At 42.0% G+C, this 14,767-nt stretch overlaps 1 protein-coding gene across 1 annotated transcript; it reads right to left on the reverse strand.

Moving 5' to 3' along the window:
• Positions 1-326: 326 nt before the first annotated feature.
• Positions 327-643, reverse strand: Smp_172300 (hypothetical protein; the record flags this gene model as incomplete). The annotated part of the gene is made up of 2 exons (XM_018791910.1): positions 327-394; positions 430-643. 2 exons carry the CDS (start codon positions 641-643, stop codon positions 327-329), a joined length of 282 nt encoding a protein of 93 aa, XP_018645013.1.
• Positions 644-14,767: the final 14,124 nt, after the last annotated feature.

Raw genomic sequence — 14,767 nt, forward strand, 5'->3', positions numbered from 1 at the left:
TAAACTTCATAAAACCGTAAAAAGTATAAAGTTCATGACCTTTACCTTTTCTTGGTGTTTTAAGCTGGACATCTTACCATATTATGAAATCAAAGTTTGAGACTATTTCTCTTTGGGTCTGTCATGATGGAAATACATTTTCATCGAAAGAGCGAGAGAAAGAAACAAACTTTGACATGATTCGGAGAATATTCACTTTTTTGAGTACCATAGTGGTTTACACTCTCAAATACTTTAAATGAAGAAAAATCGCAGAAAACGGATTTTTAGAAGTATATAAAAGCCTAAATGTTTTTTAACATGTGAACGTATATTCAAGGATTGAATTACTGAGTTGCTAATATATTGGGACGAACATCAATAATCCGGAGGACAGTAACATTTCCCTGGAATACTGAAAAGAATGTGAAAAAATAACTACTAATTTACCTCGCAGTTTGTGGTGTCTACGACGACGATGAAACTGGTACCAAACTTTAGGGTGTTCAAGAGTTTTTTCAATTACTACAGCCTCAACAAACACCTGATGCACTGGTAAAATTGGTCGACCGATTATAGTAAAATCTGATGATCCTAAGAGTAGGACCTTCTTTAATTGAACGCGATCACCAACATCAGTTCCATAGAACGGTGTCTTGATCATAATTAAATCGTTATTAGTTACTTTGAACTGTTTCCCTGCAATAGCCACAACAGCAAAGTACTGAGAACGCTTTTCGGATATAGAAGAATTAACTGAATCATAGATACCTACAGAAAATTAAATATTAATATATTAGTCAGGATATCGGGAAAAATTGAATTACTACAATATTTAGATAGTTCATAGTTTTGTAACCACAGTTGCTGTCTTGACGCAGTTGTAGAGCGTATATATTGTAGTGACCCGAACGAGTTAAACCGAAGGGAGTGTTTGTTCTTTTACGATCTATTATGCCAGGTAAGTCGGTAGGAAATTGCCAATATAAAAAGCCGTGAACTCTATCCGAGGGCGTAGTCGTAATGCAAATGCATAGGAGTGTGACGGCAAAAAGGTATTTTCTTCGGGCAACCAGATTCTGCCTTCCCAAAACGAGGAGTGAGTTGCAAAAGGTCGACCCTGAAAGTCACACGCGTCGCCTTGCCCCATGAATTTACGTCGCAAGTGATAAATCTTACCAAGGACAGAGCTAACTGAGACTACTAAAAAAAACCATGAGTGACTGATCTCAAAAAGTTATCCATTGGATGCTGGAGCGATGTTTCCAGGTTGTAAAAACCACTTTCAACAAAGTTTTCTTTGCAAGTACCTCAAGAACAAATATTCTTCAACTATGTTGGTAACCAGGAAACGACAACCGCCGTATACCTCTAACAGAACACGAGTTCACAGTTAGACCATGTCTTCACGATCAATATTTATACTGTTCCAACTATCAAACAGCATCCCATCTTCGATTTCTTCCACATGTGCCGCCAGTGCTAACGATCTAAATTTAAAAACTGCTAATATAGGTCTCCTGAAACTGTGCTTTAAACTACATGTTGAAGCTTACAATGTCCGAAAACCTTCAAATGGAATAAGAAGCCTCACTTGTTGAGAGACTCTAGCATCTTGTGCCACAGATGTATTCTGAGTCTCCAAGACAGGTATACAGGGACATAGAGTGGTCATTCAATTGACCTTACTTAGCCAGTATGAAGAGCCAACCGTTCGTCTATTTGAAGGCGCGGTAGAAACTACTGATGGTCTTTCTGATGTATGTATAGCATTACTTCCGAAAGCAGAACATCTACTTCTTGACTGAATCTACTTGGATAGTCCCCTAAATGCTCTGTCTCAATGATACAATAAGAACACAGGCATAAACTTTGTTATAAGCTTATGCTCCCAATAAATGCAGCTCGAATGGAGTAAAAGACAAGTTTTACAAGTAATGTCATGGTCTCTTTCAGAAAGCAAGGAGCTCAGACGTGGTAATCATAACAGGTAGTTTTACCGCACAAGTCGATAAGTCAAATTGAAAAACACGTGTGGGTTTTATAGGGTCTCAGCTCAACAAACAAACAACGGTGACCGGATTCAGAATTTATGATCAGATAGCTGATTATTATTAGAAAGTACTAACCTTAAGTATGAAGGGAAACATTGACTGACCTGCTAAATCTGAAAATTGACCAAGAAGTAGATGCAATGATCCATATCGCCATAAGCCGTCATTGAAGAGGTTCGATAAAAAACTGTTATCTATTCTGGAGCACATAATAGGACTTTGACTATAATCTAGTCCAAGAACTTATTTGCCTGTCTTACAGGGTACAGAAGCACCACAGAATGAAGATCCCTAAGATTTTAGCTAAACGGCAAAACTGTCAAGAGTATATTTCAGTACCAACTAATAAAGCAGTTAGTCAATCGCCAAAGTAATGTTTGCTCCAATGTAGGTTGGCATGATATCTAAACAACTATGGAATCAGCAATGATATCCACCAATGGTTTGAACCAAAAGATTATGAAACATCAGTGGGTTTCTGTATTGTCCACTAAGTCGATAGATACTCGGAAATTCATTCCATCAAGCTCAAAATACGATGGTGAGCAAAGATAACTCAAACACACACTAGCAAAAGTTTACGGAATGCTTGTGAGTAGCAGTGACCAGAGAAAGCAAAAGAGACCAAAAAGGTGAACAACTATTCCGACTCACCAAACGAGGAAGTCGAAATGATGGGTAGAACACCTTGAGAAACGGCCCAACTTAGCTCTAGATACCCTCTAGTTGCTTAATATTACCGAACGACTTAAATGGAATGTCATCGAATGCCCGCGACTCCTAATGAAATCGAGAAGACCATAACTAATCTAGAGAGAGAGCAGATCATGATAAATTAGTTCCTACGATATTTAACAATGGTCATCCGGTTTTAGCAACTAAGCTGAGTGAGATAAGAGCTAGGGTTTGAGAGCTACCCATCCCAGTTGATAAGAAAAGTCAGATTCTTTTGTGGAACCACAGGAAATCAGTTCAACTAATTATTATCTAAAATATTAGCCTCAATAATCATCTAACGCTTACTAGGGCTCGCGAAGAGCCTACTGGTTTTAGATCCGGATGTGGATGAATTGCCCAAATACTGACTCTTCATCAGGTTATAGAATAAAGAAATACCTGCGGACTCCCAATTACAGTCGCAATTCTTTACCTTAAGGCAGCATCCGACCCCATATATCGAAAGGTTTTATGCAGTGTCTGTCATTGAAGTAAAGAACTAACCTTGTACACGCTCTCTACCTGAATACTACTGGTTGAATCAGAAGCTTATGGAGAACTGTCATCGGAATCGATAACATCAAATATTCATCAGGGTTGCCTAATGTAACTGTTTACTTGATTCAGTTATAGATATTCTCCTAGAAATAACTGTTCAAGAGTTGATTCCTCACCAAGATCACTTATCGGCTTAGAATACCCAGATGACATAGTTTTGTTTCGTGGAGATACTAAAATGCAGAGTCTACTGATCGCCTTGAATGAAAACGTAAACATGTTTCGGATGCATTCCTATTGTTCTAAGTTCAAAACATTACCTTATGAATGGTCTACGTCAACTCCTGACTTATTGATAGAGAGCGAAGTTACTGAGTACGTCGATCATTTACTTATCTTGGAAGTCTAATTAGCCCTGATGGATTAATTCGTGACAAAATCTCGGGACCATTCCAGTAGATTAGTTGTCATTTGTTAACTTGTTACTTGTGGCGTATAAGAGATGTCATTCTGCCAGCCGAAGGCAGTGTATAATGGACGGGAGTATGCTTTGTACTGATTTATGGCTTAAAACAGTCTTTGAAACAAGAAGACACGAGTATGCAGCAGATCTTTGGTCAAAGGTGTCTTTGAAACATTGCTCGTACTTCTTGGAATGACAAGTAAGCTTAAGATAGAAATTATGAAATCTCTATCCATTCACAGTATCACTTACAGATCATTTTAAAACCAATTTTAAACATGAATTTTATTCTATTATGAGGTCAATATTTTTCTATTTTCAATTACTTCATATTGAAGTAAAAACCTCACTGACTGAAGAGAAAAACTTGTGAACAATTTACCCTTAAAATTAGGCTGGTTGTACATACAATGGATTTACGTACTTTGGAGTTTAGATAATATATTTTTGTTCAACTAATTTCCGGACAGTGCGCTGGCAGCTGATACTAACCAACGTCTATCGACATTACCTTCGAAAAGAAGTGTATTGTAGCTACAGGACACCTTATGCGATCACAGCACAGGTTGACTGATTACAAAACTGTATGGTTAGACGTATTTTTGTGAGATTGCATTTAATTACTGATGTCCTGAAGCAAGGACATGAGATATACTACGTTAAAAGGCAATGGGCGGTCGAACTGACTAATATGATCTATGATTCACTATAAAGGTCTGATACTTAAACTTTTAAATGCTGGTAAACAGGTTGAGAATTTGCAACTGTCAGTCATAAGCAATATAGAATTGTCAAGTATATGCATCCGTTCAAGTTCCCAACCTATATCAGCAGACAAAGAAGCAATCATCAAGACAATAATAAAACAATCCCGATCGTTACACGTGTCCCAACCATCTCACAGTCGATGAAGATACATCACCTCACCAACTGATATACCATGATTCCCTAATACCTGGGTCTAACCTCACTATTCTCGAAATGCTCTCACATGGCCACGCGAAAATATAGCTTCTGCCAGGGAAGTCCTACTCACTGCCTTCTCGTGGCGGGCGTGTTGTTTACGAAATTGAGAGGACGAAAAGCGAATGTCCGGCGCTTTAACCGGGTTGGTGGAGACAGAAAGTTCACCTAGGGGAGTTGGAAAACCCTGATTCCAAACCAATGGTGCACATGGGCTCCAGTATCCTGTGTGAACAAATGGCGTATGAACCTATTGTTGGTCACCGGCTACCATGGGACTGCATCTCCTTAAGATGCTCCACTGCCTTGTGGACTAGGCCTTCAGGTCAAAGGCTCCGGGTGTGGTCCCCTAAGAATACCACCTGCTTCAGTCTGGGCAGTATCACAGCCCTCACACAAATCAAATGAGATTTGTGAGGCGCATATTTATATGGTGCTTTTTTTTGTACCAATATTTATGTGTTTAAATAAAATAAAAAACCTCACTATTACTTACTCAATGATCCCAACAGATGCGAACAATATTTCTATGACATCTGTGGTCAAATACTAGTAACTTACGAGTATCTTTTACTCTTGATGGTGACGTATCGCAGCCATAAATTGAATAAGAGCGAACTACTGCACAGTATACTCGTCCTTTTATTGATAGACGGATATCTCGCCTTCGCCCTAGGTGACGTAGGTTGACAAAAGTCAAACGAGCTTTTTGAATCCGCGCAGGGATTTCGTCAGACACCAACCCATTAGGGCTGATTAAACTTCTAAGATGTTGTCGAAGCAGGCCAGTCCTGGAGTAACAATTTACATTTAGATGGGGAGAAACGCATCCCAAACATCCTGGCATTGTTACTTAGTGCTACCAAATTTATTATTTATTTAATCACATATATATTGGTACAAAGGGCACCGGATACATATGCGCCACACAAAATAATGAGAATGGGAGGAGAAGGAAGAAGATGCGTATATATAAAAGAAGGAAAAGAAGAAAAGGAGAAGAGTAATGATGGGGGGAACTGAAATGTACAACCAGAAGAGCTCTCTCAGTTAGGAAAGTTATAGCCACTCTTTATGAAGAAAGTAGAAGAAGGTTACAGCAGGATCGCCACTGGCTTCTATTCTGAGCCATATCTGATAACGTCTCTAGCCACTGTGTTGCACCATCTCTCGGACCCCAGCCAGGGAGTCGTGAAGGACCAACAGAAGCTAGCCCTTTGCAGCTTTCTTTCATACCACGACACCATGTCATACACTGACCTCCTCTCCGCTTTTTCCAATCAGTCCCAGAGTCGGCAAATAATGCACGACGTGGAAGTCTCTGGGACGACATTCGTAAAACATGTCCAAGCCACCAAAGTCGGTGTTTCAAGATGGTGACACCAATTGAATTATCGTCTCTGCGCCCGAGCACACGATGCCGAACCTCTGCATTACTAACATGGTGTTGCCACTGAATGTCAGCAATCCTTCGGAGACAACGATGATCGAACACGGAGAGACGTCTAACATCCTCAACTCGGAGAGGCCAGGTTTCACAAGCATAGAGCAAAACTGCTCTCACCGACGCGTTGTAAATCCGACCGTTTACAGCCAGACTAACATCACGAAGGCGCAAAAGATGGCCCAGATTGGCATAAGCCGCTCTGGCTTTCATTATACGTGCATCAATCTCATCACTCACGCCACCACCAGCACTTATATAGCTACCTAGATACACGAACTTCTCAACTACTTCAATCTGCTCACCACCCAGGGTGAGTACAGGATGAGAATCCTGCCAGTCTTGTAAGAGTACCTTGCACTTGGAGGGTGCAAAGCACATGCCGTACCTGCGGAAACTGATTGCCAACTGATTAAGTGCGGATTGTATGCCTTGGGCATTATCGCACAGTAAGACAATATCATCCGCATACTCAAGGTCGAGAAGTTGTTCTCCAGGCAGCAGATCCACACCGCCATTACTTACATCCATCAGAGCTGTTTCCAGAATGTCGTCGATGGCAAAGTTGAAGAGGAATGGTGAGATTGGGCAACCCCGCCTAACCCCACTGCTCGAATGGAACAAGGGAGAAAGGTGGTTGTATGCCCTCACTCTGCCTGAGGTGTTCGTATACAGGGCCTTTAAGATGTTAATGAACTTCTCAGGCACACCCTTCTTCAATAGACAATCCCAGAGAACAGTCCTGTCCAACGAATCGAAGGCAGCCCTGATATCAAGAAACACTACGATTGATGGCCTGCGATAAGTATGACGGTGTTCTAACATTTGGCGGAGGGTGAAGATGTGATCAATGCATCCTCGACCAGAACGGAAACCAGCCTGCTCCTCGCGAGTCAATCGTTCTCGGGTTTTAAACAACCTACGAAGAATGATAGAAGCCAATAGTTTGGACGCAATCGGAAGTAGACTTATCCCACGATAGTTGTTACAGGAACAACGTGAACCCTTTTTAAAGATAGGGACGACTATCGACTCATTCCATGATGTTGGAACACTTTCTTGCTCCCAAACCTTTGTAAACAACACAGTTAATTCCTTAGTCAGAAAGTCACCACCATCTTTAAAAAGAGCCGGAGGTAAGTCATCTGGGCCCGGTGATTTGTAACGTTTCAAGAGTTGGAGTTCCTTGCGGACTTCCGCCTCGTTTGGTGGATCAGTCGTCACCGGCCATGGGGGGCAGGACAAACTGGTTGATGTTGCCGGAGCAGCAGGCCAGTTGAACTGCCCTTCGAAAAATTCCGCCCATCGTCCAAGACGTCGAGAGATGTTAGTGATTGGCATCCCGTCATCCTCGTAGATTGTTTCACTCACACCAGACTTTTTGCTGCCAGTGGCTCGGATGAGTCGGAAGAGCTTCCGGCAGTTACCAGATGCAGCTGCTGCTTCCATCTCATTAGCACGCTCCGACCACCAGGCTTCTCGGTCCTTACGCAAGCTTTGCCCGATTTCACTACGTAACAGCCTTCGTTTGTGGTCAAACTCACGGTCACCCGGAGTAGACCGACGGGCTTCCATCAGTTGTAAGGAGCCAGAAGAAACCCAGTGCTTGTAAGCGGGACGTTTCGCGAAGCCGCAAGCGGCTTTACTCGCCATTTTCATGGCGTCGTGAAGATACAACCAATGCTCATCTATACTTTTCGGTGGGATGGTAGCTAGCCTAGAAGCTAGCTCCGCTCGACACTTACTTGCAACAGAAGTTGCAGCCAGTTTACTAACATCGATCCGTTGATGGCGGTCAATCCTTCGGTCACTGAAAAGTAAGGTGAGATTGGCGCAGACCAAGGCATGATCAGATTCCAGATAGGTACTCCAAAAGGAGCGGCAATCTTGTACACAACCACGCCAGCGGTAGCTGATCGCGATGTGATCAATCTGAGTCCAGGCTTGAGATGCAGAGGGAGGACGCCAGGTGGCACACCGGCGATGACTGTGCCGGAAGTTAGTGCTGGCCAGAAACAGGTTGTGGTCTGTGCACAGTTGCAGCAAACGGTCCGCAAACGGTCCCCCGTTTATCTGCGACTAACAAGTCCCCATCGGCCACCTAAACGACTCTCTTCTGTGCCTAGACGCCCGACCTGAGCATTCAAGTCTTCGGCTAATACTACAATATCTGTCGAACGCGCTTTCTGGAGAAGAACTGTCAACTGATGGTAAAACTCATCCTTGATTGCATCCGGGCTGCAATCTGTCGGGGCATAGGCGGAGATGACGAAAAGACACCGTTTCTCACGCCGGTTTCTTCTCACTTTGATGGAACTTTCTAATCTAACAGCACATAACCGACTGTCAATGGGGATCCAATCGATTAGTGCTGCTTCAGCTCTAGCGCTTAGTGCGACACCAACGCCAGCAAGACCAGACGAAGATGCCACAGGGTCCCCGGATAAGCGCACGTGAAACAAGCTTTTCGAGGCGACAGATAGAGAGCGGATTTGTAGTACTTCACTAGAGTCTTGAATACGGGTCTCGGATAGACAACAAACGTCAACATTAAGACCTTCCAAAGACATAGCCAGCCCTATCTGTTGTCTGATCTGCATTAGTGTGCGAACGTTGAAGGAAGCCAGCTTGAACGGAGTACGTGGTTTCAGAAAGACTGCTTCAGTATTCATAATCGGTGGAAGCATTCACTTTCAACCAGACAGTGACTGGAGATCGTTTAGATAGGACAGATTTTCCACCAAGAGCGAGCTGCTGCGTAAGTTGAAAAGTAAGGTTACACAAATTGGGGATAAAAGGGGGTTAATTAGCGATATGGTAAATAATAATAATAACAATAATAATAATAGTAATAATGCAAATTGATTTGTTTCTAGTATGAACGAGAATATAATTGTCAGTTGAATGTTCCATTTCATTTATTTGCGAGAGGGCTGTGATACTGCCCGGGTGCCCAAACCGAAGCAGGTGGTTTTCTTAGGGGGCCACACCCCGAGCCTTTGACCTAAAGGTCTAACCCACAAGGCAATGGAGCATCGTGAGGAGATGCCGGTGACCAATAACTGGTTCATTCTACATTTGTTCCTTCAGGATACGGGAGCCCATGCGCATTGGTTTGGAACCAAAAGACTCGGCATTTTATCAGCGTCTTCACCAAACAGGAATATGTCATCTGCATATTCTAAGTCGCTTAGTGGACCACCTAGTAGGAGATCGATTCCTGAAAATTCAGTCGAAGAGAGTGTTATTTCCAGCAATAGGTCTATAATGAAGTTAAACAAAAATGGAGATAGTGGACAGCCTTGTCGGACACCACTTGAGGTTGTAAAATCATATGACAGTTCGCCATAAGCTCTCACTCGACTTGTAGTGTTCGAGTAAAGAGCCTTCACAAGGTTTATGTACTTATGAGGTACACCTTTCAATGACAGACACTGCCACAGAACCTCTCGGTCTACAGAGTCAAATGCTGCTTTTAAGTCAAGGAAAACTATCATTGTCTGACGCCAATAAGCATGTCTGTGTTCTAAAACCTGACGAATAGTGAATAAGTGATCGATACAGCTACGACCATGTCTGAAGCCAGCCTGATTTTCTCGTGTTTGTAGTTCCCTAGTCTTTGTTGGGCGCCCGATAATTAATGATGCTAGTAGTTTAGATGTTATATTAGTGAAACTAATCCCTTTATGGTTATTACAGGATGATTTCGATCCTTTCTTATATATTGGGACAATCAGTGATTGTGACCAGTCAGATGGGATTACGTCCAAGTCCCATGTTTTAGCTAAAATATTAGTCAACCCAATCGCTAAAATTGGACCACCATATTTAAAGACATCTGGAGCCAATCTATCTGGACTAGCTGCTCTTCCTCGTTTCAGATTAGCTATAGACTTTTGAACTTCAGCTAGAGTTGGGGGACCTACTTCAATGTTCCATTCAGACTATCTGGGAATGGTGGGTGACTTTAGAGTAGCTGAAGGCCAGGTGAACTGCTTCTTGAAGTGTTCTACCCATCGTTCTAAACGTCTGGGCTGAGAGTAGATAAGGGTTCCGTCTTTTTCCGAGATTGTTTCACTTACACTTGACTTCTTAATTTCAGTTTATTTTATTAGTCTAAAGAGTTGCCTGGTGTTGCCTACAGCCAATGCCTTTTCCATCTCTTTTGCTTTCGCTCTTCATCGTGTTCAGAGCCTGATGGGATGAGTTTACGAGAATCGATCAGTGCAGTAGACCTAAAAGAAATCCATTGGTTTTTAGTAACCCTTTAGTTTAAATTACTAATAGATGTTACTGTTGTTTCCACAGCTGTTCGTATATCTTTCCAAGTAAAATCTGGGTCAGCCTCGTTTCCAGAACTGCCTAGATGTGAACTCAGTTGTTCCTGGAACTTACTTTTGGCTCCCTCGTGCTCCAGTTCAATCCTAATGGGTCTTCTTAGTGTAGTTTTCCTGCGTCCAGTAAGGCTCAGACAAATGCGTGCTCGTATTAAAGCGTGATCAGAGTCTAAACAAGTATTCCAATACGAGCGACAGTCTTCTATCGAGCCTCTCGAACGATGACTGATGGCAATATTGTCTATTTGAGTCCATCGTTGTTTTGGTGCAAGTGGCCGTCATATTGGGCGATGTCTCTGCTTATGCTTAAAATTAGTGCTTGCTAAATATAAACGATTGTCTGAGCATAGTTGCAACAGACGAACACCATTATCGGCTCGTTGAGCCGGAATACTAAAATACCCACCTAAATGTCTTTCAGTTTGATTTAAGCTGCCTAATTGGGCATTAAAGTCACCCGCTACGAGTACTACCTCTGAGCGCTTGGCTTTTTGAAGAAGTTCAGAGAGCTTTCTGTAAAAGTCATCTTTCACTTTGTCATGGCTGCAGGCAGTGGGAGCGTAGGTAGAAACGACGAAAAGGCAACGACGTGTATCCTATCCCTAACCTCAAGTGGTGTTCGACAAGGCTGTCCACTATCTCCATTTTTGTTTAACTTCATTATAGACCTATTGCTGGAAATAACACTCTCTTCGACTGAATTTTCAGGAATCGATCTCCTACTAGGTGGTCCACTAAGCGACTTAGAATACGCAGATGACATATTCCTGTTTGGTGAAGACGCTGATAAAATGCCGAGTCTTTTGGTAACACTGAGTAACAATGCCAGGATGTTTGGGATGCGTTTCTCCCCATCTAAATGTAAATTGTTACTCCAGGACTGGCCTGCTTCGACAACATCTTAGAAGTTTAATCAGCCCTAATGGGTTGGTGTCTGACGAAATCCCTGCGCGGATTCAAAAAGCTCGTTTGACTTTTGTCAACCTACGTCACCTAGGGCGAAGGCGAGATATCCGTCTATCAATAAAAGGACGAGTATACTGTGCAGTAGTTCGCTCTTATTCAATTTATGGCTGCGATACGTCACCATCAAGAGTAAAAGATACTCGTAAGTTACTAGTATTTGACCACAGATGTCATAGAAATATTGTTCGCATCTGTTGGGATCATTGAGTAAGTAATAGTGAGGTTAGACACAGTGTATTAGGTAATGGTGATAAATCAGTTGATGAGGTCATGAATCTTCATCAACTGAGATCGTTGAGTCATGTGCTACGTATGCCTGAACACCGATTACAACGACGCGCTACGCTGACGAGTGTTGGTGATGGTTGGAAAAGAGTTAGGGGCGGCCAAACCGAAACGGCATCAGTCCATTAAATCACTAACTTCTAGTCTGAGCCATGTTGGCAGATACAGACTACTTGGTTGGGGTCCGCGTGATCATCGTAACCAGTGGTTGGAGACTCTAGGTGACATGGCTCACAATCGATCACAATGGCGAAGGTGCACACACTTTTTGTCTTCCCTTAAATCGTGAGATCAAAATGGCTTTCTACCTTTTTTTCTACGAACTAATCCTTTCATCTTGTACTATGTCCTTATACACAATCTTTCTTCTATGTATTACTACCATTGAAGTAACTGCTACTATGAATTTGATGTTCATCTTGTGCTAATGAGGTGTGACAACTTGGACCGATGCATACATGTGCCTGCTCTTACGTTGTAGATGACTGACTGGTATTAAAACAATGGGATCATAGCTTTGATCTTCATAATCAACTCTCATATGTCAAATTATTCTCTTCAGTCAAGTAATAAGTTTATGTTTCGGAGATTTAGATTCAGACTAGGGTTGTGAGTTAGTATAATTATCCTAAATAGCTTTCGTCATCAACTAACACTAGCCATAATGCAAAAAGGTTAGGTTCATGTATTCAAAGTTAAGGTGGAATTTAAAGATGGTTTTGCAAATTAGTGTTAAAGTTTCCATAACGAACAGAAATCAGCTATAAACGATTTTTGTCGCCCCTTTCTTTACAAACTTGTGAAACTTGGGATTTGAATTCAAGGTAAGTATTAGAATCGGAGAATACTAGCTAGCCGCACGAAGCTTTCTTGACTGCGTATAAAATCACATCACGTACTTAACCAGACTCTGCCTTAGGATCAGGTATTTTTTGCAATCCATCTTAAGTATCATTTTAAATCTTTCTGGTTGCATAATAGATGATTTTTGATTTCAAAGACCTTAAAGACTAATCATTGTGAATATTTACTTCGTCCTTCATGGCACAAGACTTATCACCACACTTTAATTTCCGTGTGAAATACACAAGCCGTCATCATCCTTTCGAATGATTAACTTAAGGCCGTCAGTACACCATGCTTTCACCATTTTGTGTTCAGGTTTAAAGATAACATGGGGTTGACAGTTTGCGCGACTTGGAGATTATGTGAGGTTGACAATGAAAGAAGCAAGATCGAAGTTTGATTAACCTTAGGGGATATTAGTAACAGACTTCATATTGTCTCAAAACGAATCCGTTAATGTGACTGGAATATTTGGTTGTGCGAGAGGTGTACTAAAAAAGATGGAGAACTTACTCTGATGCAGCAAGGTATCATTCTGTGGCAAGGGAAGGGATTTCGGTTGACTTAACTCTAAACTATAGAAAAAATAAATGAATTACAGCTTCATACAATTCATTATCAAGGACAGTATAAGCTTTGTGTAGCTTGAAACGGGTAGGTTTCCTCGGAGTGGCTTTTCGAATCCAATCTTGCAGAAAGGCTGAAGTGGTCAAATTGACAAGACAACAAACTGGTTGTTGTCTAGAACGAAAAAGCAAGCTGAAGGGCAGCATGACCTTCAGGCCGAGATGACCTTAAATTTCAAAGATGTGGCTAAAAATATTGGACTGTACGTAGTCTAGTAGATGGAAATAAGTTTTATCAAGCTTTCAGACTTTCGTGGACGAAATTAGCGAGTCATTCTTCTGAAGAGATATGTATCCGCTGCATTGGAGTAGGCTCTTGTTTATTGATAAGTATATTGGAGATTTTGTTCTTCATTATTTTGGAAGATTCAGTTTCAGTTTGGAAAGGACAGGAGGCTTGATGGCCTGTGTTAGTCCTGACGATGATGATCTCTCAGCTGATCCAACTTTCTTTTGAAGGAGTCGACGGATGGAGCCTCAACCACGTGCTGAGGTAATGAATTCCACTCGTTGATTATTCGATGGGAAAGTCGGTAGTCAGCTGACAAGTAATTCGTTCGTGGCTTGTGAACTTTTTTAGAGTGTCCTCGTAGATTTTCTGTTTTGGAAGACAAGAAAAATGAGGGCATATCAGGTGCAAATTTGTCATTAAGCAATTTGAAAACTGTAATCAAGTCGCCTCTGATTCTTCTATATGACAGCGGGAATAGGTTTAGCTTGGTCAGTCTAGTACCATACGGGAGCTTCGCTATTCCGGGAATCAGCCTAGTTGCTGTTCTCTGAACCCTTTCCAGGAGTTCACTGTCTTTTTTTAGGCAGGGGCTAGCTGCTTGTATGCAGTACTCAAGTTTAGGGCGTACGAACACTGTATACAAAGTCAGAAACGTTTTAGCGTCAAGATGCCTAAAAGCCCTGCGTATGGACCATAAAGTCCTAAAACCTTTGGCGGCTATTGCACGGCAGTGTGCAGTAGTCTTTAAGTCTTGACTAACGATGACGCCTAAGTCATTGTGTGCGTGAACAATAGGTAACTCAGTGTTATTCATCGTGTATGTATCTGTACCCTGGTGGCCAATATGCATCACAATACACTTGGAAGTGTTTATCGGCAATTGCCAGGTTTGGGACCATTCAGATAATCTCTCCAGGTCATTTTGAAGTTCTAAGCTATCGCCCTTGCTTTGTATTGCTCTCCATATCTTGACATCATCAGCATAGAGTAAGACCGATGACGATAGTAGACGAGGGAGATCATTTACGTACAGGAGGAATAACACTGGCCCCAAAACTGTACCCTGGGGGACTCCACTAAGCACAGTTTCCCAGCTAGACAACTTGGAGTTCACCCTTACTCTTTGTTGACGCCCAACCAGGAAGTCTTTTATCCACATCAATAGATTGCCTCCAATCCCGACATTCCTTAGCTTATATAATAGCCGGTTATGCGGAACTTTGTCGAAAGCTTTGCTGAAATCGATGTAAGCTACGTCTATAGGTAATTTTTGGTCCTTAGGAGCGCACCAGCTTTCACGAGCGACTAATGAGTTTGTGAGACAAGAGTAACCTGTTCTAAAACCATGCTGCTTTTC

The sequence above is a fragment of the Schistosoma mansoni genome, assembly GCF_000237925.1.
Source record: "Schistosoma mansoni, WGS project CABG00000000 data, chromosome 1 unplaced supercontig 0034, strain Puerto Rico, whole genome shotgun sequence".
Classification (NCBI taxonomy): Eukaryota; Metazoa; Platyhelminthes; class Trematoda; order Strigeidida; family Schistosomatidae; genus Schistosoma; species Schistosoma mansoni.